Source organism: Thunnus albacares, chromosome 15 (genome assembly GCF_914725855.1).
Source record: "Thunnus albacares chromosome 15, fThuAlb1.1, whole genome shotgun sequence".
NCBI classification, from domain to species: Eukaryota; Metazoa; Chordata; class Actinopteri; order Scombriformes; family Scombridae; genus Thunnus; species Thunnus albacares.
In genome coordinates this window covers 26,164,556-26,189,480 of record NC_058120.1, presented here as the reverse complement: position 1 = coordinate 26,189,480, position 24,925 = coordinate 26,164,556, and the positions used below count along the sequence as shown (strand labels likewise).

The 24,925-nt window shown below is 39.5% G+C and overlaps 2 protein-coding genes across 20 annotated transcripts in view; one reads left to right on the top strand and one right to left on the bottom strand.

Moving 5' to 3' along the window:
* LOC122998621 (MAP/microtubule affinity-regulating kinase 3-like) overlaps positions 1 to 24,925 on the bottom strand; it is an 86,774-nt gene that overhangs the window by 14,813 nt on the left and 47,036 nt on the right. For 4 of the 17 annotated variants that reach the window (XM_044375556.1, XM_044375560.1, XM_044375557.1 and 1 more), the window contains 2 exons: positions 24,565 to 24,837; positions 989 to 1,335 (listed from right to left, as the gene is read on the bottom strand). In XM_044375556.1, coding sequence (XP_044231491.1) covers positions 989 to 1,335; positions 24,565 to 24,837 — 620 coding nt within the window. Of the gene's footprint in view, positions 1 to 988; positions 1,336 to 1,440; positions 1,659 to 2,326; positions 2,907 to 9,770; positions 10,713 to 12,633; positions 12,679 to 21,925; positions 21,953 to 24,564; positions 24,838 to 24,925 lie in introns of those variants that run through there. The other 13 variants (XM_044375562.1, XM_044375564.1, XM_044375561.1 and 10 more) reach the window with 9 other exon arrangements.
* Positions 1,775 to 7,678, top strand: ckba (creatine kinase, brain a). Of its 3 annotated transcripts, none has more exons than XM_044375574.1 (8): positions 1,775 to 1,886; positions 5,245 to 5,432; positions 5,562 to 5,716; positions 5,802 to 5,934; positions 6,289 to 6,460; positions 6,556 to 6,679; positions 6,820 to 7,009; positions 7,266 to 7,678. In XM_044375574.1, the coding sequence occupies exons 1-8, from the start codon at positions 1,864 to 1,866 to the stop codon at positions 7,442 to 7,444; spliced, it is 1,164 nt and encodes a 387-aa protein (XP_044231509.1). In that variant the 5' UTR covers positions 1,775 to 1,863; the 3' UTR covers positions 7,445 to 7,678. The 3 variants fall into 3 exon arrangements, with proteins under 3 accessions (XP_044231509.1, XP_044231510.1, XP_044231511.1); XM_044375575.1 differs by lacking the exons at positions 1,775 to 1,886; positions 5,245 to 5,432 and adding exons at positions 3,994 to 4,120; positions 4,533 to 4,734; XM_044375576.1 differs by lacking the exon at positions 1,775 to 1,886 and adding an exon at positions 4,628 to 4,734.

The window sequence follows — 24,925 nt, the reverse complement described above, 5'->3', positions numbered from 1 at the left end:
CTCTACAGCTCCATATCGCCTTGTATTTACTAAAAACACACATTCTGAGTGAACCAAATCCGTCATGCAATGGCTTGTAAATGTCACATTATGGAAGATAAAGACGCTCTAACTGCTGTTTTACTGTGACTTTAACCATAAAGCTTTACAGACTGGCCGGGTTGATACAAATCAACATGCTGTGAGCAGTTTACTGATGTCAGTTTTCTTCCAAATGAAGCTCTTGTCACCGTTTACAACACCCAACATGCAAAATTGCGCAGTGCAGCTCCAACCACATAGTCATAAAACTGTGCCTCATGGAAATGCCACTGATAATGAGACCTGAAATACTGCTGCCTCTTATTTAAAAGTCAACTTTCCAGTTTCTGAATAGCTGATGATTAACTCGTGGACTACATACTGTATATATTGTGCTCATAAACCAAACATACTCGTCAGTAGCAGCTAATGCTCTTGTGTGTAATGAGTTTGGAAACCAATTTGAATGCATTATTGCTGTAGTGGCTAAAAAAAAAGCCATGCATTAAAAATAGTTCAAAATTAGATTGTGCAATATGGCTGACCACAAAGGGGGCACCAATCCAATGTGTTGGATCAATACCAGAATGATACTGCTTATTTAGCAGACTGAATATCGACCAAACGCCACTGATCAATACTAAGTGCAGGTTTAAGTTGCGCTCCTGTCGAAGCTACCGCTGATACTTCGCTACTTCCTGCTTGTGCCAAAGATCCTCGGCTTGCTACATCCATTTCCCAAATACACGACACTCTATCAGCATCAAAAGTCTCAACTTATGTGTTCTTGATGAGTCAATAAAGCAATAAAGTTGTGCTTTTGCATCATTTATGTCAGTCCAGCTGCAGCTTCTCTCATTATGTTTTCAAAGACATATTTACTCACGTTTTCATCTTTAATTGTTTTGTAAAATGCACTTTGCTTTCTAAAAAACAGCTTTTGACTTGAACGTGAAGCCGCCCTCACCTGACTCGCAGACGACGGATCCCGGCTTCAGCTCCAGCATCATGGTGATGGTGGCGATGTCTGTGGTGTAGAGGATCTGCGTGCGGTGCGGCAGGGTGACCGTCCACAGCTCAGGCGTGGGGTGAAGGACGTGGACCCAACCGCCTTTGCTGCAGGTGACCTTCGACCCGTACCGCTGACCTATCAGGTCTGTGGAGTGGCGGATGACTCCGTAGCGCGTCTGCGTTTGGGCGCCCTGTTGCACCTTGACTGGCATCATGGAGTCGTGGCTCAGGTAGACGATGGCTACGTCTCCGTCCTGAATGAAGTCTGAGTACTCCACAAAACTCATGGTGAGGACCGTCACTCTGCAACAGCAAGGTCAGAAATCAATAAACGGGTTGTTTTTACTTTGAGAATATACTAGAGCTGCAATGAATAGTCGATTAGTTGCCAACCATTAAATTAATCACCAACTATTTAGATAATCGATTCATAGAGTCAGACATTTGTGTGTCTAAATCCAAACAGGGCTAAATTTCAACCTAATTTGGCACAGTTAAAACTAATGCTGCAAGGATTGGTTGATTAATCGATTAGTTGCCAACGATTAAATTAATCGCTAACTGATTGATTGATAACTAAAACCCCCTCCTGTTCTGTTGTATCCGCTCCTGGATGGTGGCAGCAGGGCCCTTGTTGCCATGGCAACCGCTCTCCGGCCATTCTGTCACCCATGGCAACTCCATCATGTTGCTACCACGCGCACAAACAGTTATTTTATAAAACCTGCATTTTCCAAACTGATGCCAAACGGCCGTTTAATTTCACTGCTAAACTTCGAAGAGACCAGGCGAATTTGTTGTTGCTGCTTCAAGAAAGAAACGGACGGAAACATGTCGGACAACACAGAGAAGATGTGAGTCAGATTAATTAATTAGTTAATGTTAAGAATGACTGTCTCTATATTTCTAGTGTATTTAGAGAAAATCAGGTGTTGTGTCGAGGTCTGGTTCCCCTTCAGGTGGTGTCCCTGTACCCCTCTGAGCACTGCAGAGATAGTAAGTGGTTGGCAGAGATAAGGATAAGTTTGGGGGGAGCACCAATAGATGGGAAAACAGACTTTAAACAATACCTGGCTGTTAAATAAAGTTTTCTGTAGCTAAACTAACGCTAAATTGGCGAATATCTCGTCCTAACTGAAGCTAACGTTCGCTGATTAACCGTTGCAACGGTTAGCTAGCTAACATTCAGTTGTTGGGTCACTTTTTTTTTAACAGTTTCAACATTATAATCACAATTTCTACCCTCAAACATACAGAGAAGTCACAGTGCAAAATGTCTGTAAGCCAAACTTACTATTTACGACTGATGGTGAGTTTTGTTTGAACGCTGGTTCGACTTGCTAACTGCTAACGTTAGCAACGTTGGCTAACAGTTAGCTGCCGTTACCGTTGATTACGCTTCGCACAGAAAACAGCCGTTGGCGACTCTCAGCCTACCTTCTCCAGAGGTGATGTTCGGTGGTTTCCGAGATAAAAACGACCACAAACTATTGACCGTAAACGGCTATTTCTGCTCTTAACACCGGTGTGTGCGCATGTGGACAACACTGACAGCTACCCATTCATTCCCTCACACACGTGGTGTTGTTTTCAGAGGAAGTTGGGTGAGACAGACCGGATGGTGACCCGGTTCACGGATCGGTAAACTCTCTGAACCGAAAGAGCCGGTTTAAAGAGGCAGCACAGATGATTTGTAGATCTGCGCTTTTCACCCTGCAGCCCCGCAGGTTTATTGTATTTGGATTAACGAACAAAATGTGAACATTTCAGGAGGATGTTGATGCACAGAATCTCCACAAAGCTATTTTTCTCCTCCAGACATGTTTTAGTATGTATATAACGGACTGTACTTTGAAATTAAACACATACAGTACCAGGCACCTACTCATACAAGGGTTTTTATTTATTTGAATGTTTTCTACATTGTAGAAAAATACTGAAGACATCAAAACTATATAAATAACACGTATGGAATCGTGCAGTAAACAAAATCGTGTTAGACAAACCAATTTGATTAACATTTTAGATTCTGCAAAGAAGCCTTGATGATCGCTTTGCACACTATTGGCTTTATCTCAGCCAGCTTCATGAGGAAAAACCCTTAAATGATGAACTGTACTGTTTAGGTTGCATTTCTCTGAAAACAAACAACATTAAACTCTGTTTAGATTGTTGAAAAAGGACAGATTGACAAAAAGGCTTACTTCACTAAACAGCTTTTAACAGCAAAATGTATTTAAAGTATCAAAAATACCCGAGCAGCAGAGCAGGCCCTGTCATTATTATATTATGTGATTAATATTCCTGCTGCTTTTTACATGTAATGTTAAAGCTGGTGCTTATTTTAACATCTTTATATACTGTTGGGTAGTTTAATCGACAACCACGCTTATAATTTTATAAACAGACCATATGTTTTGTATGTTTAATCTTAATCTGCAACGTAACTTGCAACTACAGCTGTCAATTGAATGTGGTGAACTGCAAAAGTTCAGTATTACCCTGTTGGAGTGTGAAATAGCAGAAAATCTCAAGTAAAGTACACTTATCTCAAAATTGTACACAAACAACAGTATTTAAATAATGCTTAGTTGAGTTCCACCATTGCTGTCAAGTGATTTTACATCTTTTTAGACTGTAAAATGCACGGATGAAAAGAAACACTAATGTATTAATATCACAATAGTCAATGTCTCTGATCAGATTCACTTTGATTAGCTGCTCGGTTTCACGGAATTTAACAGTATGTTGAAATAACTGACGAGTCCTATAAGAATATTGGATTGGATCATAATAAATAAATAATAATAAAATGAGCCTTGTTGTAGAAAAAGTTGAATTAGAGAGAAACCTCCATGTTTAAGGATTCCCCTCTGAAACCAAATGAACACGTCCAATTGAATGAATGGACTACAAATACTGACCAATAGGAGGAGAGACGGTGTACTATAAATGACGATTCAGCTCATCAGTCCGACCGGAGAGCTGCTGGGAAGCTGCTGGAGGTTTTGTGAGCTCCTCGGCCGGAAAAATAGGGATCTTTGTATCAACCCCTGGTAGTAGTAGTAGTCAAATCCGACGACAACAGGTAGGAATATTGTTCATTTTAACTCAAATCCCGCACAGACAGAATATCTTTAAGTTTAAAATGAGGATATGATAGCTGGGTGGTAGAGGCACATATCTTGGCCTTATGAATATGTCCGATTTTCACTACGATGATTCGTGTTAACTTTGCTATTGTAGTAGTTTACTAATATAAAAAGGAGATATGCATGTTATGTTTCACACAGTGTAGCTGCTGCATATTTCTGCATCTGTTTAAACACATTAGATGGTTAACGGCGGGATATTTGATCGTCTATCTGTACTTCAGTCACTCGAGCTACATTTTAACATCCTCAATCTAAAAGTCGGTGTGAGGTCGAGACTTGTGCTGACTCTGCAGTCCGTTTGTTTCGCTGCTTTTTCACCGTGTCTTCCCTCCATCCTCCGCCCAGGGATCAGCCATGCCTTTCGGTAACACGCACAACCAGATGAAGATGAATTACGCCTCGGAGCAGGAGTATCCGGACCTCAGCAAACACAACAATCATATGGCAAAGGTCCTGACTGCTGCGATGTACGAGAAGCTGAGGAGCAAACAGACACCCAGTGGATTTACTTTGGATGATGTCATTCAGACTGGGGTTGACAACCCAGGTAAAAAAAAAAAAAAAAAACCAAGCGGCTTTTTGGCGGAACAGCCATCTGTTCCGCCTGATCGACCGCGTTTAATGGCCGCAGCGGCGCTCTGAGCTTCATGTTCTGAGAGGAACACTAACAGCTTTTTGCACTGTGACCCTGGTGAGGGGGGGGATCACTATAAGCGACACTTGCACACATATATAAGGAGAGATGAATCAGTTAGAAACGGTCATATTTCTCTAAACCTCCATTATCAGCAATATTGCACAGCTTTTATAGCAAATGGTAAAGATTACCAGTATTACATAATGCATGATGGGCAGCAGCTCATAATCCACAGCTGCTTTCACGGTCTTATCATGTCAGTTACACTTTTAATGCCTGATGCAGCTAGAACTGAACAGTGTGGCTGCTTCCCGTGTGAATATCCCATGATTCATGTTGAAACTATTTTCAGAAGAATTCAGTTTAAGTGAATTATGGCAGGTGACTGGTCCTCACCCTGTAGACTGTGTCTCTGTTTAGCTCTGAGAATATGGCCAAGCTGACGCTGAAGAGGCTTTCAGCTGAGGAGGAGTACCCAGATTTCAGCCAGCACAACAACCACATGGCCAAATACTTAACCCTGGACATGTACAAGAAGCTGAGAACGCTGTCTACCCCCAACGGCTTCACCATAGATGGTGTCATTCAGACAGGGGTTGATAATCCTGGTACAGTACCACAAGTCCCATCCTGAGACCTGATGACACTCAGCACATTGACCAGAGTTAGTGAGGATGTTGGTTTGTCTGTCCTCCTGTCCGCTGTCTCCCCTGTGACCCTGTTGACTTTGTGTGCAGGACATCCCTTCATCATGACCGTGGGATGCGTCGCCGGAGACGAGGAGACGTACGAGGTGTTCAAAGAGCTGCTGGACCCCGTGATCGAGGACAGACACGGAGGATACAAACCCACAGACAAGCACAAGACCGACCTCAACTCAGACAACCTGAAGGTGCCGCAGCATCATGTAACCTGGCTGAATATAAAGTGATCAGATTTACTCTGCAGAGAAACTAACTGCTGTTCTTTCTCCAAAGGGAGGCGATGACCTCGACCCCAACTACGTCCTGAGCTCCCGAGTCCGAACGGGCCGCAGCATCCGCGGCTTCTGCCTGCCACCACACTGCAGCCGAGGAGAGAGACGCGCCGTGGAGAAGCTCTCCATCGAAGGTAAAGAGCTCCAGTTCATCCTGGAGCTGAAACTGGTCTGTTACAAACTACAGACTCTGCTTCCATCTGTACTAAGTGCCACATATGCAGATGGAATCAGGGCTGTAGCTGAATGACTCACTGTAAACTGAGACCACAGTGATGCTCCATGAAGTCAAACATGATGCTTGTTGGACTCATTTCTGTACAGAGAGCGTCCTCTAGTGGTAGCAGGTGGTATAACACCACAGGACACTAGAATAATCTGATCTACAGTCCTTCACAGGATGCTTCAGCGCAGCTTCCTGACAGCACGTTAATGTTTTGACAACTCTGAGCTCTTTGTTTTATTAAAGTTGTCTCTCGTCTCCGCAGCTCTGGACTCTCTGAGCGGAGACCTGAAGGGGAAATACTACGCCCTGAAGAACATGACAGACGCTGAGCAGCAGCAGCTCATCGATGACCACTTCCTGTTTGACAAGCCAGTGTCTCCCCTGCTGCTGGCCTCAGGGATGGCCCGTGACTGGCCCGACGCCAGAGGCATCTGGTGAGACCTCACTGCTTTTCACACAACCTTCTGTAAATCTTTCATATGTAGATTTAAATTTGAAGTAAACTTAATTCCACTTTGTGTGTCTGAAGGCACAACGACAACAAGACATTCCTGGTGTGGGTGAACGAGGAGGACCACCTGCGTGTGATCTCTATGCAGAAAGGAGGAAACATGAAGGAAGTCTTCGCTCGCTTCTGTACCGGACTCACCAAGGTTTGTAGGAAACATGAGATTAGGTGTCATTAATCTGTGGTGGTTTGTTCTCAGGAGCAACACTGAAGGATATTTTGTAATGTGCATATAATAATCATTAGTCGTTATATAGGAATCTCATCAGCCTGCTTCTGTTTTAGATTGAGAGCCTGTTCAAAGACAGAGGCCATGCATTCATGTGGAACGAGCACCTGGGTTACGTCCTCACCTGCCCGTCCAACCTGGGCACCGGCCTGCGTGCTGGTGTGCACGTGAAGCTGCCCAACATGAGCAAACACGCCAAGTTCGAGGAGGTTCTCAAGAGGCTGAGGCTCCAGAAACGTGGAACTGGTACGTAGAACTGCTGCAAGTGGCTTATAGGATCTGAAAGTTGTTCTGCCCACACGGACATGTTTGTCTCAACATTGTCTCAACAAGATCTTTTCTTCAACATCTGTATTTAACTGTAGAATGTTGTGAAATAATTCCAGATTTAGTTTTTAACTTGATCAGTCAGATGTTGGATTTAATGTTTAGATTGTAAAACAAAGCTGTTAACCATTAAGTCTGAATCGGTTTGTAAAGTATTTTGTGTGTTTGCCATCAGGTGGCGTGGACACGGCCGCTGTGGGTGGAATCTTCGACATTTCCAACGCTGACAGACTGGGATTCTCTGAGGTGGAGTTAGTGCAGATGGTGGTCGACGGCGTCAAGCTGCTGGTGGAGATGGAGAAGAAGCTGGAGAAGGGAGAGTCCATCGACAGCCTGATGCCCGCCCAGAAGTAAAACCATCCAAACACCCGACCACCTCCCTTCCCCTCCCTCCTTCCCTTCCTCTCCCTCCTCCCCCTCCCTCTCATCTACACCCCCCTCCCCCTCCCCTCTGTCTGAATGAATGTCTGACTCTGTCCTGGAATGCACTCTGTATTATGCAGTTTGGATTTGTTTGTGTATTTAAAACAAAACGGTTCCTGTGAGGTGAAGATGGATCTGAAATAAAATGTTCTGCTTAAAGTTGAACTTGTGATTTTTGTCCAGTCCAGTAAATCATCATCATCCAGGTGACATTTAATCTAATAACCTGATCTGATGTTTCTCTGGTTCAGTTTTCTTTCATCATGGGTCATTTATGTGTAACAAAGTTGTGGATTGTGGCAGAATCATAACATGAATCTACACCCTCAGACATGTGGAGTCGCTGCCTTCACTGGATCTTTGACTGGTTTAAAGTTTGGTTACCAGTCGTACAGAAACAGTTCTACATACATGTAGAGCTGGACCTGCACGACTGACACGACAGGAAACTGAGTCCCTGAATAAAACATGTTAGTAAAGCTGACAAACACTCCGTTTACATTCAGCAGTAAAGCTGTTTAAAAAGGATATTTTAGGTTTTAAAAGATCATAACTGCAATGAATCATTTCATTGACTTGATTGGAAATGTTTCACCATTTTGTGGCATTTTAGACTAAATAGTTGCATTTCATTTTCATTCTTTAGACTGAAGCCAAAGCATTTAGTCACTGAGCTTTTCTGTCAGTGAAGTAGTTTGTTATGACGCTGAACTTCCTGTCTGCAGTGAAAGAAAAGCTCAGAAAATCCTGAAACTGCCTTCAGACAATCAGACGTCTCTGAGATCTGAATGGAATTTACTTTGTGACTATTTTATCTGCCTCATTTAAACATTTCAGACAAACTGAACTCTGAAGCCGATTCAACATCTGAAACAAATTTTTAAATCATTAAGAAGCTCAACTTGAGCTTCATGTCAGTAAGTACTGTTTATTTTCCTGGGTTACAACTAGGCCTGAAAGGATTATTTTTCATTATTGATTAAACTACAGATTTGTTCTGTCTATAAAATGTAAGAAAACAGAATGTCTGTTGTGACGTCTTCAAATATTAAAATATTCACTTTACTTCATGTACGACCCAGAAAAGCATCAAATCCTCACATTTCAGAAGCTGCAATAAACACATTTTTGCTTAAAAATAGTTGCAGATTAATTTTCTGTCGACTAATCGTTGCCGCTCTCGTTTTAATTGTTCTAAATCAGGTTGAAGTTTAACCTGTTTGTTTTGATTTAGACACAAATATTTTTTGACCTAAAAATGCTTGAAACACCATTTTCACAGCAGACGTTTTGACTCATCACCTAAATACTAAGCAGCCATCATGAGTTTAATCACTTCCACCTGAGCTTTTCCTTCTTAGACAAGTCTAAATGTTCCCTGTGAAAAAGCTCTTATTACTAAAACAAATCACTCCGTATCCATCCTGGGAAACAAAATCATTCCTCTTAGTTTAGTAGTTTCTTTCTATCAGTACTTTCTAGTTGAGTTTTGTTCTTTAATGTATCATTGATACATACAAATAAACATTAAATAAATAGTCCGGTATTCTCAACATGTACAGAACATTGAACTCCTTCACAGATCAAGGACTCAAACTCCCAAATAAATACTAAAAGAAAACACCATCAGGGAGGCGACTCATGATTGTTTTCATTATCGATTGATCTGTTGATTATTTCCTTGATTAATCAAGTAATTATTTGGTCCATAAAATGTCAGAATGGACATGCTGGAAAAACATGGATCAGTTTCCCAAAACCCAAGATGACGTCTGCAAATGTTTTGTTTTATCCACAAACTCAAAAATATTCAGTTTACTGTCACAGAAGACTAAAGAAACCAGAAAATATTCACATTTGAGAAGCTGGAATCAGAGAATTTGGACATTTTTGTGCTTAAAGACATGACTCAAAACGATTAATAGATTGTCAAAATAGTTGGCAATTAATCGATTGACTAATCATTGCAGCTGGCAGGTGTGTCGATACATTTTTATTTTTAACCATCTGCTTGAGTTTGGAATTGAATTTGTTTTATGCCTCATATTTCTTCCTTTTTAAAATAAACTGTTCCAAAAGTATGTTTCACTTTTCATCCAAACACTGAACATTTCATTTCAAATACTAAAAATAAAGCTCCACAAAAAAATTTAAAAAGAAAAAAAAGCATCACACTACATATTTTCTTTTCTTTCTTTTTTTTTTTTTTTAAACCTTGAACGCATCACGGTACGAATAACCAACGTGAGACGAGACGTTCAAGTTGACAGACACTTTAATTGAGACATGAGTGACCCTTAACCATGTGGGCATTTACACGGACTCCCCCCCCCCCCCCCCCCCCCCCATCATCTCTACTTTGTAACGAAATACAAAAAGAAAAAAGAAAAAAAAAAAAAAAAAGGAAGAAACAAAATGAGTATTGCAGTGAAGCTGTCTTGAAAGTAAGATACATTATTTACACTGAAAACAAAAAAAAAACGCTACGTAATTTTTTTTCTTTTCCAGGAGAGAGAGAGAGAGAGAGAGAGAGAGAGAGAGATAAAGAGAGAGAGAGAGAGAGAAAAAAGATGAAATAAATAAGACTAGAAATGCTTTTTTTGTCCACATTCACAGCATGACAAATCATATTCAACTCGTTAATGTCGACCCCGTGTGGCCAGAATAGACTGAGATATTAGTAGGTAATTCAGTGATTATTGCCAAAAGCCTTAACCTATACATTATAATATTCAATACATACTCTGTATTTTGTTTTTTTAAAAAAAGGAGACATTTGGAAACTGCTACTTGGATGATTGTACAGCTTAAATACTTCTAGATATATATATGTATACTTTTAAACCCTTTTGTTCATAGCTTTAACTCGTTGGCAACTTTGGAAGCAATGTTTTTGAAAGCGATGGATGATCCGGATATCCGTTTAAACCTGACGCCGTTGAGGGAGAGACGGGGCAGCTTGCAAACCTCCATCTCCCACTGGACCAGGTTTTCGGCGCGCCCGTCTCCGTGGACGCAAAGAAGCAGGAAACTCTCTTGCTGTTCGTAGTCGCAGTTGTTGGCGTCGAGCACCTTGCGAATCTCCCGCATGATATCACAAGGCTCCATGGAGCTGGTGGTCCTCATACTCCAAGTGAATCTGAGGGAGCGGGGTTTACTGTCTTTATTTTCCCCTTTTTGATCCCCAGGTACATGGCGACTGTCGGCAGAGAACAAAACACAAAGAAAAGATTTGAAACCTGCAGATTTATCGACTGTTTTCTCATCATAATGTCAGGAGATTGTTTTTTTTAAAGCCGTGTGAGGTGGATTAACAGATTCAACAGCCACTTTGTTTCACTAAAAATATGTTCTTTTTTTTATTCTTTATTAGCCAAAAGCAGCTGATCCAATCGCCCGAACCGAGAAAAATCAACAATTATACATTTATCTAGTGGCTGGTGTCTGTGTTTCCACCTCCGGCGCTTCAGCTCCAGTCTGAGCTTCTCAAATATCGTTACTGCATTTGAGTCACAGAGCGACAGTTTCTCTGAAGAGATGAATAAAAACATTTACTGCTCTTCTGACTTTTTAAAACATCTGGATGGAAAATGATTCTGCTCACTCAGTTTGTACATGAACCGACATTTTTCATTTTCTATCTGTTACATTTGTTTGTATTAATGCGACTTTTGATGATTTTTTCTGGCATTTTTGAGCCTTTATCTGATAGTTAACAGGATGTTTTCCTTGTTAAAAAGGTTTTTGGGGGAAGTTTTTCCTGATCTGAATAATCTGATAGTAGATGTTTTATAGCTCTACAGATTGTAAAACTCCCTGAGGACAAATTTGTGATACTGAGCTACACAAATAAAAATGAACTTAACAACAAAGATCCAAATCTGAAAACAAACCAGGACGTTGTGGTTAAGACGACTCACTTACTATTAATTTAGTTCATTTCTATATTTTTCCTGTGTTATAAAAAGTGAGTAATGAACTAGTTTATTTCCAGCTACTTGGATAGAAAATAGTTTATTATTTTACTCTTCATTAAACTCTCAAATTATTATCAAAAAGGCAAAAATCAATTCAAAGTCAAGTGACACAATATGAGCAGCAGAACAGACGAAGATGTAAACAACTGTAATTTAACTGTAATTTCCTTTGGGATTAATAAAATACAATATAATATAAATTTAAGGTTTTCACAGTTGATTTAAAAAAAGGTTCTAATAATAATAATAATAATAATGTTTATCGAGCTGCGACTAACAGTTACTTTCATCATTGATTAATCTTTTCTTGATTAATAACTTGGTCTATAAATGATCTGAAAACCGACATCTTCAAAAGAAACAGACCAAAACCTGAACATATTAAATGTAAGACAAGGAAATATTTGCTGATTAGTTTTCTTTTGACATATTGTTGCAGCTGTAAATGTTTCCATACATTTAAAGAGTCTTAAGAGTATAATAACAGTTAAAAATCTGCTCTTTCAGATATAATAGTTGCCAAAATCAACAGGTTGTTAAACAGATATTCTACATTTATGTCCTTTAAAATGAATCTACAGGACAGGAAATACAGCCGACCACCTGGGAAACATTTTGTGCAGCAAACTAAACATTTTTTCATCCAGATGTTTAAAAAGTGTCTCTGTGGATTCATGAAATTCCCTCCCAAACAGCAGTAAATGTATTTATTTCCTGGAAAAACTCTGTGACTTGAATGTAACGTGAACTGGAGCCGGATACATCCATGCTGGATTAAAGGCAGGGGTTTTTTTTTTTTTTTGGAAGGGTGGGGGGCAGAGGGGGGGGGAGCGGGTATTAGGAGGATTTCTCAGGCTGTCAAAGGATAAAAAAAAAAACAAACAAACATGCAATGCAAACTGAGCAGCAACACGAGTACGATGCAAACATGCAGGTGTTCAAACCGTCCGACACATTCAAACATCCCGGGAGAAACCAAGCAGAGAGAGGAAGAGGAGGAGGAGGAGGAGGAGGAGGAGGAGACGAGGACAAACTGAAGCCTACGATAAGAGGGGGAGGGGGCACCGACACCTGAGGGAGGAGGAGGAGGAGGAGGAGGGAGGGGGGGAGTGTGTGTGTGTGTGGGGGGGCAGGTAACCTCACCTTGAGCCCTCAAGTCTCCCGTTTCTCTCAAACTCGGTTGAGACTCTGAGGCGCACGAGAAGATCAGACAGGGAGGAAGAAAAAATAAAAATAAAAAAAAGAGGAAGAAGAGAAAAAACAAACAAACAAAAAAAAGAAGATGTGGATTGTGCACGACATCAATCATTTCAGATCAATTTCCAGTGAATAAAAAAACAAGACGTACAATAAGAAGGAGAGCGAGAGTGACACCGAGGTGAAGCGACACGAGAGCCACCACCGAAAAAAAAACAACAACAGAATACACAAGTGCCACAAGAAAAATGGAAGAATTGTTTTTGTTTGTTTTGTTTTTAACTTCCATTCAGATCAGTGAAGAATCATGAGAGGAAGAAATAAACAATGAGAAATGCAAACGAAGCACCGTGATCCCGACAGACACAGATAATCCTTCAACACAAAGCCAAAGACGGAGAAGCATCTCATGAACTAACGCAGGACAAACTACTGACAGAGAAGGAGCTGAACTTTTACTTTTTAATCAAAAACTTGTTTAAACTCAGGCTACGTTCTTTTCAAGGCTGCGACTAACGATTATTTACTCGATTAGTCGTCTATAAAATGTCAGAAAACGGTGAAAAATGTGGATCAGTGTTTGTTTGTTTTGTTCATGACTCAAATATGTTCAGTTTACTGTCGGAAACCAGAAAATATTCACATTTAAGAAGCTGGAATCAGAGAATTTACACATTTTTCTCCTGAAGAATGACTATTATCAGAATAGTTGGCCATTAATCGATTAATCGACTAATCCTTGGAGCTCTGATTAGGGTTTAATGTTTTAAAGCGAGAGAAAAATAATGTCAAGATGTTAATAAGAATATTTCTCCAGTGTTGATTTATATCACGATGTAGAACATTTAAACACAATCACATAAAATAATCAAACAGCATCTTCACTCAAGGTCCACTTGCTAGATTTTTCCAGAGCTTTCAACCAAACCGAGGAACGCTGCGAAATGAAAGGTCTGGAAACATCTAGTAAGTGGACATTGAGTTAAGAGTTAATATCAAAATCAAGTAGATGCTTTTGTTTTTATTAGAGCTGCAACAATTAGTCGATTAATCAATTAGTCGATTAATCAATTAGTCGATTAATCAATTAGTTGACTGACAGAAAACGGTTTTGATAACTGAGTAATCGTTTTTTAAGCAAGAATACAAAACATTTTCTGATTCAAGGCCCTAAAATGTGAACATTTTTTACTTTTCTTGGTCGACATTACTGTAAATTTAATATTTTGGGGTTTTAAATGTTTAACAAAAATATAAAAGTTTGAGGACTTCAGATGCTTTGATGGACATTTTTCACCATTTTATTGACCAAATAATCATCAGATTCATTGACAATAAAAAATAACCTTTAGTCACAGACCTACTTATATGCTAAGTTTGTTTTATCTACCTTTTTATAGTTCTATCACTCATTTTCTGATCTTTATGTTTGACTTGTTTTATTGATTTAAATTAGTTTTATTGATTGAATGAAGACTAATGACAGCTTTGTGGACGCTGATGTGGATCAAAATAAAGAATAAAAAATGCTGAATAATCTGTGTTCCACTTTTACACATTAGAGAAAAAAAACTCTTCAAATGCACAAAATAAAACCTCCAATAATTTATTCTGCTGATCTTTTTTAAAATTTGCTTGAATCATGAATTTAACTGAATATATTGATATTTTTAAGACTTCTTTACTTGTTTTCATTCATTTAAACATTTGATTGTTGTTCGTGTGACTTTATATTCATTTAACTGTGGTTTTTTTGTACACTGGTTGTGTGACTGTATGTTGAGATCTGATTGTAAACTGATTATTATTAATCTGAACTACAACACCTGATATGAAACAGTTACTTAATCTAAACATTGGCAAGAAAACATTTCACCCACAAGCTTCGTAATCCACGATGACACCCATCACAACAGTAATACTCACAAAAATGATGATTAACTGTTGTGTGACTGACAGTGTGTGTGTGATGTGTGTGTGTGTGTGTGTGTGTGTGTGTGTGTGTGTGTGTGTGTGATGTCTGCCACACAGACGGCTCATGTGGATGCTGGTGTTGAGGATTTTACATGCACATGAACACAGACACAGTTTTTAAGGCAACTTTTCTGGGCTGATGCAGACGGGAAACTCTCTCTACAACAGGAAGCTCTAAAAGAAATCAAACCAAATGAATAAGCAGCTACGATTCGTCCCTGATGCGACTGAAGCAACACGATCAAGAAGAAGAAGAAGAAGAAGAAGAAGTTCTTAACAGTGCTGAGCGACAGAGGAACTGTCAAACTGAACATACACAACAATCTTCCTCACTTTGTCTCTCGACCAACAGAAGAATTTGATATTTAAGAGAAAGAGGAAAGAGTTTAAGGAAGTGTTTGTTAGTTTCCCTCATCTATAACTTCCTGGTTTAATAACTGACCATCAGCAGTTTGGACAAAAGGGTCCAGTAATAATAATAATAATAATAATAATAATAATAATAATAATAATAATAATAATAATAATAATAATAATAATAATGACAGATTTACACTCAGTGAGCACTTTATTAGGAACACCTCTGCAATACAACAGCTCTGCCATAAATTCTACTTTTATGATAACATTATATTAAAAAGTGTTCCTGATGTATGTTAATGGAGTGGACACACTATTAGAGACACTTCAATATAATGCACTCCAGTACACCATCACCACCCACTACGACCTCAATAATAAACATAAAGTAGAATTATCACCTTTCTGACAATGTCAACAAAAACTGAGAATATAAAAGCTTCATAAAAGTAGAATTTAATTTATGGCAGAGCTGTTGTATTGGATTGTATTAGATTATAGAGGTGTTCCTAATAAAGTGATCGGTGACTGTAGTTTGACGGCATTTGCAGAAGCATCTGTGCGACGTCCTTCGCTGACAATCACAAAGTGTGTTGGCTTGATGTCAAAACTGCTGCTGCCGCTGCATCATTCAGGTAATTTTACTCTCCAGAGAATAAATTAAAGTTTATGAGTTCTCAGTGATCCTTTATTGAAGAGGAAGAACAGCTACATCAACCATGAAGGTCAAGATATGAAGTTATATATTATTTTTTTGCATTTAATGAATATCACCTGATCAAAGCTTACTGGCGACTTGTCATAACTCATCAGAACGATTATAAAAACCACTGAAAAGCTCTAAACTGTATCTGACGGCTCTAAAGTTTCCTGCACTGAGCTCAAAGTCAAGATTAACGATCTATAACATGAGACCACGATATCAACGCCAACACACGGTCTTTGTAGCTTCTATACTTCACTAATAAACAGATTCTGATCCTGAAGTTCATGACACGGCAGCTCCCATCAATATTTCTATATGTCTCAGGTTATTGTGAGCAAATCACTCAACAGGGCGGCGGATATTTGTATGATTTTTGCATCGATGTGATAAAATATGTTGATTTGTTAGATATTTAATTTGCCAGTTCAACCAAAAAAAAACACACTTTCACATTACCAGTCAAACGTTTGGACACACTTCCTCATTCAGGTGAACGGGACGGTGTGTCCAGACGTTACTGAGTGTTATTTTATCCATTAGGAGTGATTTTTTTTTACTTTGTCTTGATCTACATCAGTATTGCAATATAATATTACATGCTGTGCACCAAGAGAGGAGCGTATTAATTTTGCTCCAACTCGAGGTTGCCAGAAAAGATTAATTTCTATGAGAAAAGCAAAAATATGCAGACCAGTCGAGCAGGTTCTGCCTCTTCACATTGACTCTTGTGTATTTAAACTGTGTAAAACAGACAGCAGCTCGTCCTAAAACAGCCCCTGAATCACTACAAACACACAATAGAAATATCTGAATAACTCAAATAAGCAAATAAGCACCCAGCTAGCTGCAGTTAGCCCCCCCTGCTCCTCTAACACAACGGGTTTATGGTGTCAAGCTCCCAGCATGCACTGCAGCCTGCGTAACAGAAAAACAGGACAGGTGGAGGAGGAAGTGACTCCAAAGCTTTCCCGACAGCTCGAGGGGACTTGACAACAAGAGGGTGAACAGACAGGACTGACAGCAGGTCCTGGATCGGTCGGGGCGGCTCTGAATGTGTTAAATCACAAGACCGAGAGGGTGGAAGGGAGGGGGGGGGGGGGGGGGGGGGGGGGGCAGGATGGTGAGGGAGGGAGGGGGTGGTGGGTGAGTCCCTCCACATAACCGACACTGAAAACAGTCCCTTACTCTAGATCTTCATCTTCCTACAACTCTCTATATCTTCTGCTCCTGAATCTGAAAGAAAAAACGGGATTCTGAAAAGATGGCAAAAAATTTCTCAATGGACACATGACAAGAAAGAAAAGAGAAGAGGGAAAGAATATTAAGATGTGAGACATGACTACAGATCAGAAAAAAAAAAAGAAAAAAAAAAGAAGAAAAAACATGGAAGGATGATGAGAAGGAAGGAAGGAAGGAAAGGCTGATAAGAGACTGGAGGGCAGAAGACTTACTAAGGGTCTTTCCTCCCTGGGTAGAAGGGATGGCAGGCCCTGTTTTGGCCGTCTGCCGTTTGGCCGGGTCAATACTGACCCTAGGCGGAGAGGAAGAGCAGCAAGAGGTCAAGGTTAAAGGACACAGGAAGGTTAGGAAGACAAAAAACACACAAAACTGTGAGGAGAGGAGTGAAGGACGGAGCGTGAGATGACTGAACCTAAACGTCCTGAGAGGAGGAAACTTGTTGATTAAGTCGCAGGATGTGATGAGCAGTTTTTTTTTTTATCAGAGATGTATGGAGTCCCGAAACGGACAAAATGTAGTAAAAAGGTAATTAAACAAGTCAAAAATATAAATGAAAACACCAATAACTAATATTGTTTGTTAAAGAATTAAAATGAAGTGTAAAAATAAATATAAAGCTTCTTTTCACTTTACTTTTTTAATCTGTTGATTACTTTCTCAATTAATCGATTAGTTGTTGACTAAAGAAATCAGAAAATATGTTCAGAGAATTTGTTAATTTTCTTCTTAAAAATTGCTCAAAATGATTAATCGATTATCCAAATTGTTGGCGATTAATAGTTGATAACTAATCGATTAATCGACTAATTGTTGCAGCTCTACATTTGATCTCCAATCAGTTGGTAAACAAGCTGAGCTAAATGCTAATGTCAGCACACAAAGTACAGCTGAGGCTGATGGGAAAGTCATTATTTGGTCATAAATCAAAGTATTGGATTGAAGTTTTGACCTGATGGTTTCTGCAGGATGTAAAGTCACATGATCAGTTATTTCAAGTCGTCCTGACGACACAAATGTGTGAACCAAGTTTTATGGCGATCCATTTAATAGTTGTTGAGATGTATCAAAGGATAAGTGACAACTTTAACCTGCTGGTCGCGCTAGATGAAAAGTCAGATGATCACCAAATCGATTTTGATTGATCCTCTGGACATTTGTACACATTTTCATACCAATCAATCCCACAGTTATTGAGATATTTCAGTCTAGAAAGTGATGGACCAGCCGACCTACACAGCCATCCACAGAGCCTCGTCGCTAGCATGAATTAATAAAAAACAAACAAAAATCTTTAAAGTGTTTTCTCTTTATCACCAATCAGTTGATAAAATAATTAAAACCTACTTGATTTTACTCTGAAATGCATCTTTCACTTGCTCATTTTATTTTTTCAACTCTGCATTTTCCACATTCAATCATTTATTTTTCCAGAGATAAACATTTCCCATTTTCCTCAAGCTCATATGATAGTGAAACAGGTGCATATCCGGGGCTCTGATTGGTCCAGAGTTCAGGCAAATGAAGACATTGAAAAATAAAAAAAAAACCCAGTGAAAGATAAACGGAAGAGTAAGATAAATTAAGTTTTAATTGATTTTATCAACTGATTGGAGGTTCAAGAAAAAGTATAAAGCTTTACATTTATTTTTACCCTCAATTTCAATTAGTTAACTGACAATATGATTAATTGATGTATTCAGTTATATTTTTAACTTGTCTGATAACCTTTTACTACATTTTGTCAGTTCTGGGACTCCATATAATGAGGACAAACACATAAACCAAAGTGAGGTGATTCAAGCGAGATGGGAGGACTGATGACAGATGAAACCGGAGCCTCTGGATAATGTCGACGCTGCCAGAGGAAGAACCGTCTACCAATCAGCCACCAGAGGGCACCGCCGAGCCTCCAGACGGCGCCCTGCGAGGGCCACAAAGCTCCTCTACTGCATCGTTCTGGGAGGTCAGAGCTAAAACAACAGCTGGTTCAGTTTATCAGCAGCAACCTAACCGTTTAAAAAAGATCTATTTTAAGATTTTAATTGGCTTGTAAAATAGTGAAAGTTTTATATTGGTGTCCAGGCCTGATCACAGATCAGTTTTACAGCCTTCTTTTCCAACCCTGAACCCATTAGGGAGAGAAATGAACTGAGACTGACCAGACTCCTTTGAGCAACCACAGGAAACCACAAGTCCTAATGTGCTAAATGTTTTTAAAAAAGGTTATATTTTTCCATGAAATGAGAGATTCAGAGAAGTTGTTCTAAGGAGTTCTGGATTTCTAAATTTGGCACTTTAAAAAACTGAGAGCAAAATTAGGATTTCGTTTTTGTGGAGTCGACTGGATTCAAGTTTTGTTGTGAGAACAAAAGGGAACTGACTTGAGGGACAGTAAAAGTCAACCACAGACTGACTTTAAAATTTGTTACGGTTATCCATAAAAAAAAATAAGATTTGTGTATATGTTTTTTTGAAATATGGAGGTTGAAAGAGTCCAGAATTTGCCTTTTTATCCACTGATGGATGAAAATTACAGAGAAAATATCTAATTGTGATTTTTTTTAGACCAAGATTTTTAATACATTAAACTAGAATTAGACAAGGTATGATTGCATCATTATGACATTGCAAACTTTTCCAGTGTTCTATAAAAAAACAACCAATTTATTATGTTTTTTTGGGTGATTTATATGTCTGTCCTTAATTTCTGTAGCCAATAGGCATAAATGTTTATTACATTTTGGAAAAAAAGGATGACGGTTGTTTTGTATAATCTGCACATATGATGATCTACAACGTGTCACATGACTTATCAATCGACTGTATACAAGGAGCCCAGAAACGACCTCTGACAACAGCCTGAAGGAGGAAAAGAGGGTTTGAAGAATAAAGTCTGATGTACTAGAGAAGAGTTACACGATGTGTTTTCAATTCTGATGGGACTTTTTTTTTTACTGAAGCTTCACGCTGTTTTGCGTCTTTGCTGTCGTCTCTCGTTTTTCAGAAAATGATTCACTGAAACACACAAGAAATCCGGTCCAACCGTTCCCAAAGACGAAGGAAAAAGAAAAACAACAACTGCAAAATGAAGTAAAGAATCGACCGACAGACCTTTCAAAACATATTAACTTCCAACTTAAATAAATAAGTTGGAAGCAAAAGCACAACGAAACATTTACCCCCCCCCCCCCCCCCCCCGACTGGATAGATCAACCTACACAAACACGTCAATCTAAAGAACACACACATCTGCTTTTTAAGCTCTTTATGAAAACAGGAAAATTCTCTTTCTGGGTGATTTCTTTCTGCTCTGACAGGCCCGAGAAATCACTTCTGAGCCAGAGAGAGTAAAAAAAAAAAAACAAAAAACAACAACAACAACAAAAAAAGTGTTTTATGGTGAATAATGCAGCAGAATAATGTTTAAGGCACCGTCTAAAATGTGCAGTTTCAACAACAGAGAGAGAATTCAGTCGTTAACAACAATCATTTGTGGTGAAAAAAAAACAAAACAAAACAAAAAAAAACACAAACCACAATCAATGGCAGCTGTAAGAAGCGAACCCCATGCATGCATTGGCGATTGATTAGTGGCAAGCTGCTTTGTTGTTGCTGTTGGTTAATCGACTGATTGTTCAAGGAGTCCGGTCTGCTCTCCCAATCAGCCTTTATCCACTCAGACCAACCACAGCCACGCTGAGTACATTTACACTCACACACAAGTTCAACCTGATTAATGCAGAACTCAGACTAAACCATCATTTATAAGCTTTGCAGTAGCGTCTTCTTCAATTAACCTTAAAACAAACATTGTCTTATAAGGAAAATTTTTCTTATTGTGTTGCATTCATCTTAAAGGAATAGTTCAACATTTTTGAAATACATTTATTCACTTTCTTGCCAAAAGTTAGATGTGAAGATTGAAATCACTCTCAGGTCTGTGCGGTAAATATGAGCTGGAGTCAGGAGACCGTTAGCTTAGCTTAGCTTAGCATAAAAATTGGAAATAGAGGGGAAAACAGCTAGCCTGGCTCTGTCCAAAGGTTAAAAAAAAAAAAAAAAGCCTACCAGCACTTTTAAAGCTCACAAATTCACACTTTATGTCTTTCAAATCCGTACAAAAACAGATGGTAGCTTCTGTATCTTAAATGTCTCATTTAGTGTTTTTCATTCGTCTTTCTGAAAAAATGAAGCGTGATCCCGGAGTTTACTCCCCACTACAGCAGCAGCAATCATCAATTTAAACCTTTATTTTAACAAAGTTAGACAATGTGAATATTGAATAAACAAGCTATGAGATTGTTTTTCAGAAAACTACCTTCCTTATCTAAACATATGAAGCGAGCCACATGATATTCTGTTGAGGAAGGTTTTGTTTCAAGGCTGAATTTTTTAGTTATTAGCATAGTTACAAATGTTAATGTGATTTTTAATGAAGGTTTCTGGAAATTCCTGTTTCACTTTGGCTCTATAAACAACAATTTACCAATTTCACGGGGCGTTAGAAGTGCTGGTAGGCGGATTTTGCAACTTTTAGACACAGCCAAGCTAGCCGTTTCCCTCTGTTTCCAGTCTTTATGCTAAGCTAAGCTAGCTAGCTGCTAGCTGTAGCTTCATACTTACCGTACAGACATTTGAGTGGTATCAATCTTCTCATCTAACTCTTAGCAAGACAGAAAATGCCAAAAACGTCAAAACTATTCCTTTAATAAAAGTATCGACAAATTAGATCATGTTAACTCGGCTCTCGTCACTTTGTGAATCTTAAAATCTGATCACAGTAATCTGATTGTGTGTGTAAATGTACCCAGAGAGAGTTTTTTTTTTTTTCTGCTAAGCGGTGTGTTAGTTCAGTGCCAGCAGCCCCACGCGTCTGGAGAGTTTCAGTTTCAGTGAGATTTGTTTTTTTTTTTTCGTTATTTTTTTGGCACAGAGCGAAAGGCAGTACAAGAGTCCTACCTTTTGGTAAACCTGAATGACATGTTTCTACAACAGAATCAGACAAAGAAACAGTGAAAATGGTGAAGGAGAAGTGAAAGGAGGGGGAAGGGGGGGATATGAGATAATCTGAATGAGTGAACAAAAATGGGGTGATTGGAATCATCAGCTGTGGAGAGGAAGATTCTTTTTTTTTTTTTTTTTTTTTTTTTTCTTTTTCATTGATTATCAAATGATTTCAATTCCTCATTTTAGGTCAGTCATTGCAGGAGTGATGTCGCTGGCCTGGCTGCCGCTTTTACAGCCTTTTTCATGCCGAGAAAATGTCTTTTTTTTTTATTGAATATGGCTATAAATTCATTCATAAGTTTTTTACTGGGACACGGCTATAAAATATTCAATTTTCTGGGTAAGAAATGTTCTAAAACTTCTACTTAACTTCTGAGAGAACGGTACGTTTCATGTTCACACTGACTTATTACAAACGTACCGAGAGGAGTGAACATTACGATGATCTGGACGGACAGGTGACAGTTTTGGTGACGTCATCCCGCATCATCAGCTCCACATAAACACCCACGTGGGGAAATTCCTTCTTATTTCTTCATGAGCTCTTTTTTTAATATGAGAAGATAAATAAACACACGAGTCCTAGTGAAGTTAAAAGTGATCAGAATTTCCCCACAATGATGCAGGATGACGTCACCAGAACTGTCCAATAGAGTCGTGAAGCGTGAGGCGGCCGTTGGATCCGGAAGTGTTTTTCCCAGTTTCATTTTTTTTTTCTTTCAACGAAAGACCTTTAGGTTTATATTTTGACCACCAGCCTCGGTCGCCGTTGCTATGGAGATGAAACCAGTCAAAGGCACAAATCAGAGCGGTATTGCATTTAAACGCTTCCTCGTTGCAGTTGTAAATAAAACACGGCGACCGATTTCACTCAAAAGTGACCCAGATATTAAAAACAAACTGATTAACGGTAGATTGTAAAATCTTTTATCTCGACATTGTGATCTTTAGCTTCTGCTAAGAACGGAGCCGTTCTTTGAGTTAACGTACAGCCGGCCAAGATTTCTTTTTGTTGTTTCCCCAACTGGCAGAATTAACATTAATTAGCAACAGCTGAGTGAATCTGCGGGTGAAAGTTGGCATCGAGACTGATAAAAAAAAAAAAAAAATCAAAGTCACAGCTTCAGATTTCACTTTTTACAGCTCATCAGCTGTTAATTATGCAAATTATGATGAAAAATTGCAGCTCTGGTGATATAAAAATTACCCTCCTTCAAATTGCAAACTTTTGGTGTATTTAACATTTAATATTAGATTGTATTTGCTAAAGAAAAACAGTCTTTTTTCTATAATTTCATTATTATTGAACATAGAAACTCAGGATTCTCTCTGATAATTTAACGCTCCTGTAGGTTTATATTACGACCACCAGTTTGAATTATTTCAACTTTGTTCCTGAGAATCATGTTTTGTTAGTGATTTTAGTTTGGTGGGCGGCTAAAAAATACTACAATACCCATGAGCCTCGGCTGCCGTTGCTATGGAGATGAAGTCAGTTCTTCATTGCCGCATTTGTAAACTAAGAAATTAAAATCTGTAAAATCTTCAGCTTCTGTCAGCCGTTAGCTGCGCATGTGACTGGACTTTAATCTTTTAAATCATAGTTAACCTCTACCCTGATATTTGTGCCTTCGACTTTAAAACACGGATATTTTCAGGAGAACGTCGTGCCGATCCGAGCCGTAGAGGAGCTCCGACTGTGAGTCATGTAACGCCGTTTATGGGAAGATCAACGAGATGTTTACTTCCAGAACGGCGAAATATCTCCTTCCACTTCACGACTCTATAAATGAGTTACCTGTCATCTCGAATGACTTCATGTTTACTCCTCTTAAAGTAAACCAACAGAACAGCTTCCATAAACTGACTTCTTTCTACAAACACTGTATGCGATCGGAGAGTCGGACCGGATTAAAAATGTAAAGTTTCTGCTTTGATTTGGATCAAAGACGACAAACTTGAGGTTTAATTGCAGAAGAATTTCTAAAGCGAATGTTCTGTGTGAAAAGATCTATTCAAATTGATCAGCAAACATCTTTAATGAATCACAGAACTTGTCTGAGATGATCTGTCGTGTTACGGTCCAGGAACTGGTTGCGGCCCGGTTCCTGGACGGTAAAAAACAGCCTCAACCGTTATAATGAATCTCGTTAAAAAGAGGTCAACTTGTGGTTAATTCAGAGTGGTTTCGGTTTCTCTGGCAGGCAACCAGGCAGCGACAGATAAACAATTTAGACTTAAGAATAAATCACATCGTACAGGACAGTGCAGTGTTCCCCCAGCATGTAATTAATCATCCTAATTCTACAAGGCACTGTGTTGATTGGCTTCTAATTCGAACAGACAAGAGTGGCAGGAGATTATACTGTACAGAGCCGGGCTGGAGTCTATCCGCTTTCTATTTCAGTCAGGAGGAGGGTTCGCCTCGACGTTAAGCGACTCAGAAGTGGTGAAAAAGTCAAATATTTTAGCCTAGAATTTAAGCTTTAAGCTGACTGAAGAGAAAGAGATAAACCCCAACCCGTTCGGATCTTCACTGAAGCCTGACCTGAGGCGTTTGTTGTTTTTTTTTAAGGTGTTTCGTCACCTACCTGCGGGTGAGTTTGGAGGTGAGTTTGGAGAAAAGGTTGCTGGTTCCACGGCTGCGGGTTTGGGAGAGCGGGGTGGCGTCGTGGGATAGGGTGGGGGAGGCCGGCGGGCCGTTGTACGTGGCGGTGCGGCGGTCTCTAAGCTGGCCCCCGTGGAAGGTGCTGCGGCTGGCGGTGCCTCGCGGGAAGCGCAGTCTGTCGGGCGTGGTGGCGTTGGCGATGCTGTGGGTGGACGCCACCGGGTTCCTCTGGCCGCCGGGCGACACGGCGACGCTGCTGAGGCGGACGAAGGAGGAAGAGCAGAGGAAACAGTTACTATCATGTAAGGTTTGAAGATCACAACAGTAACGTTTTTCCGCTGCAG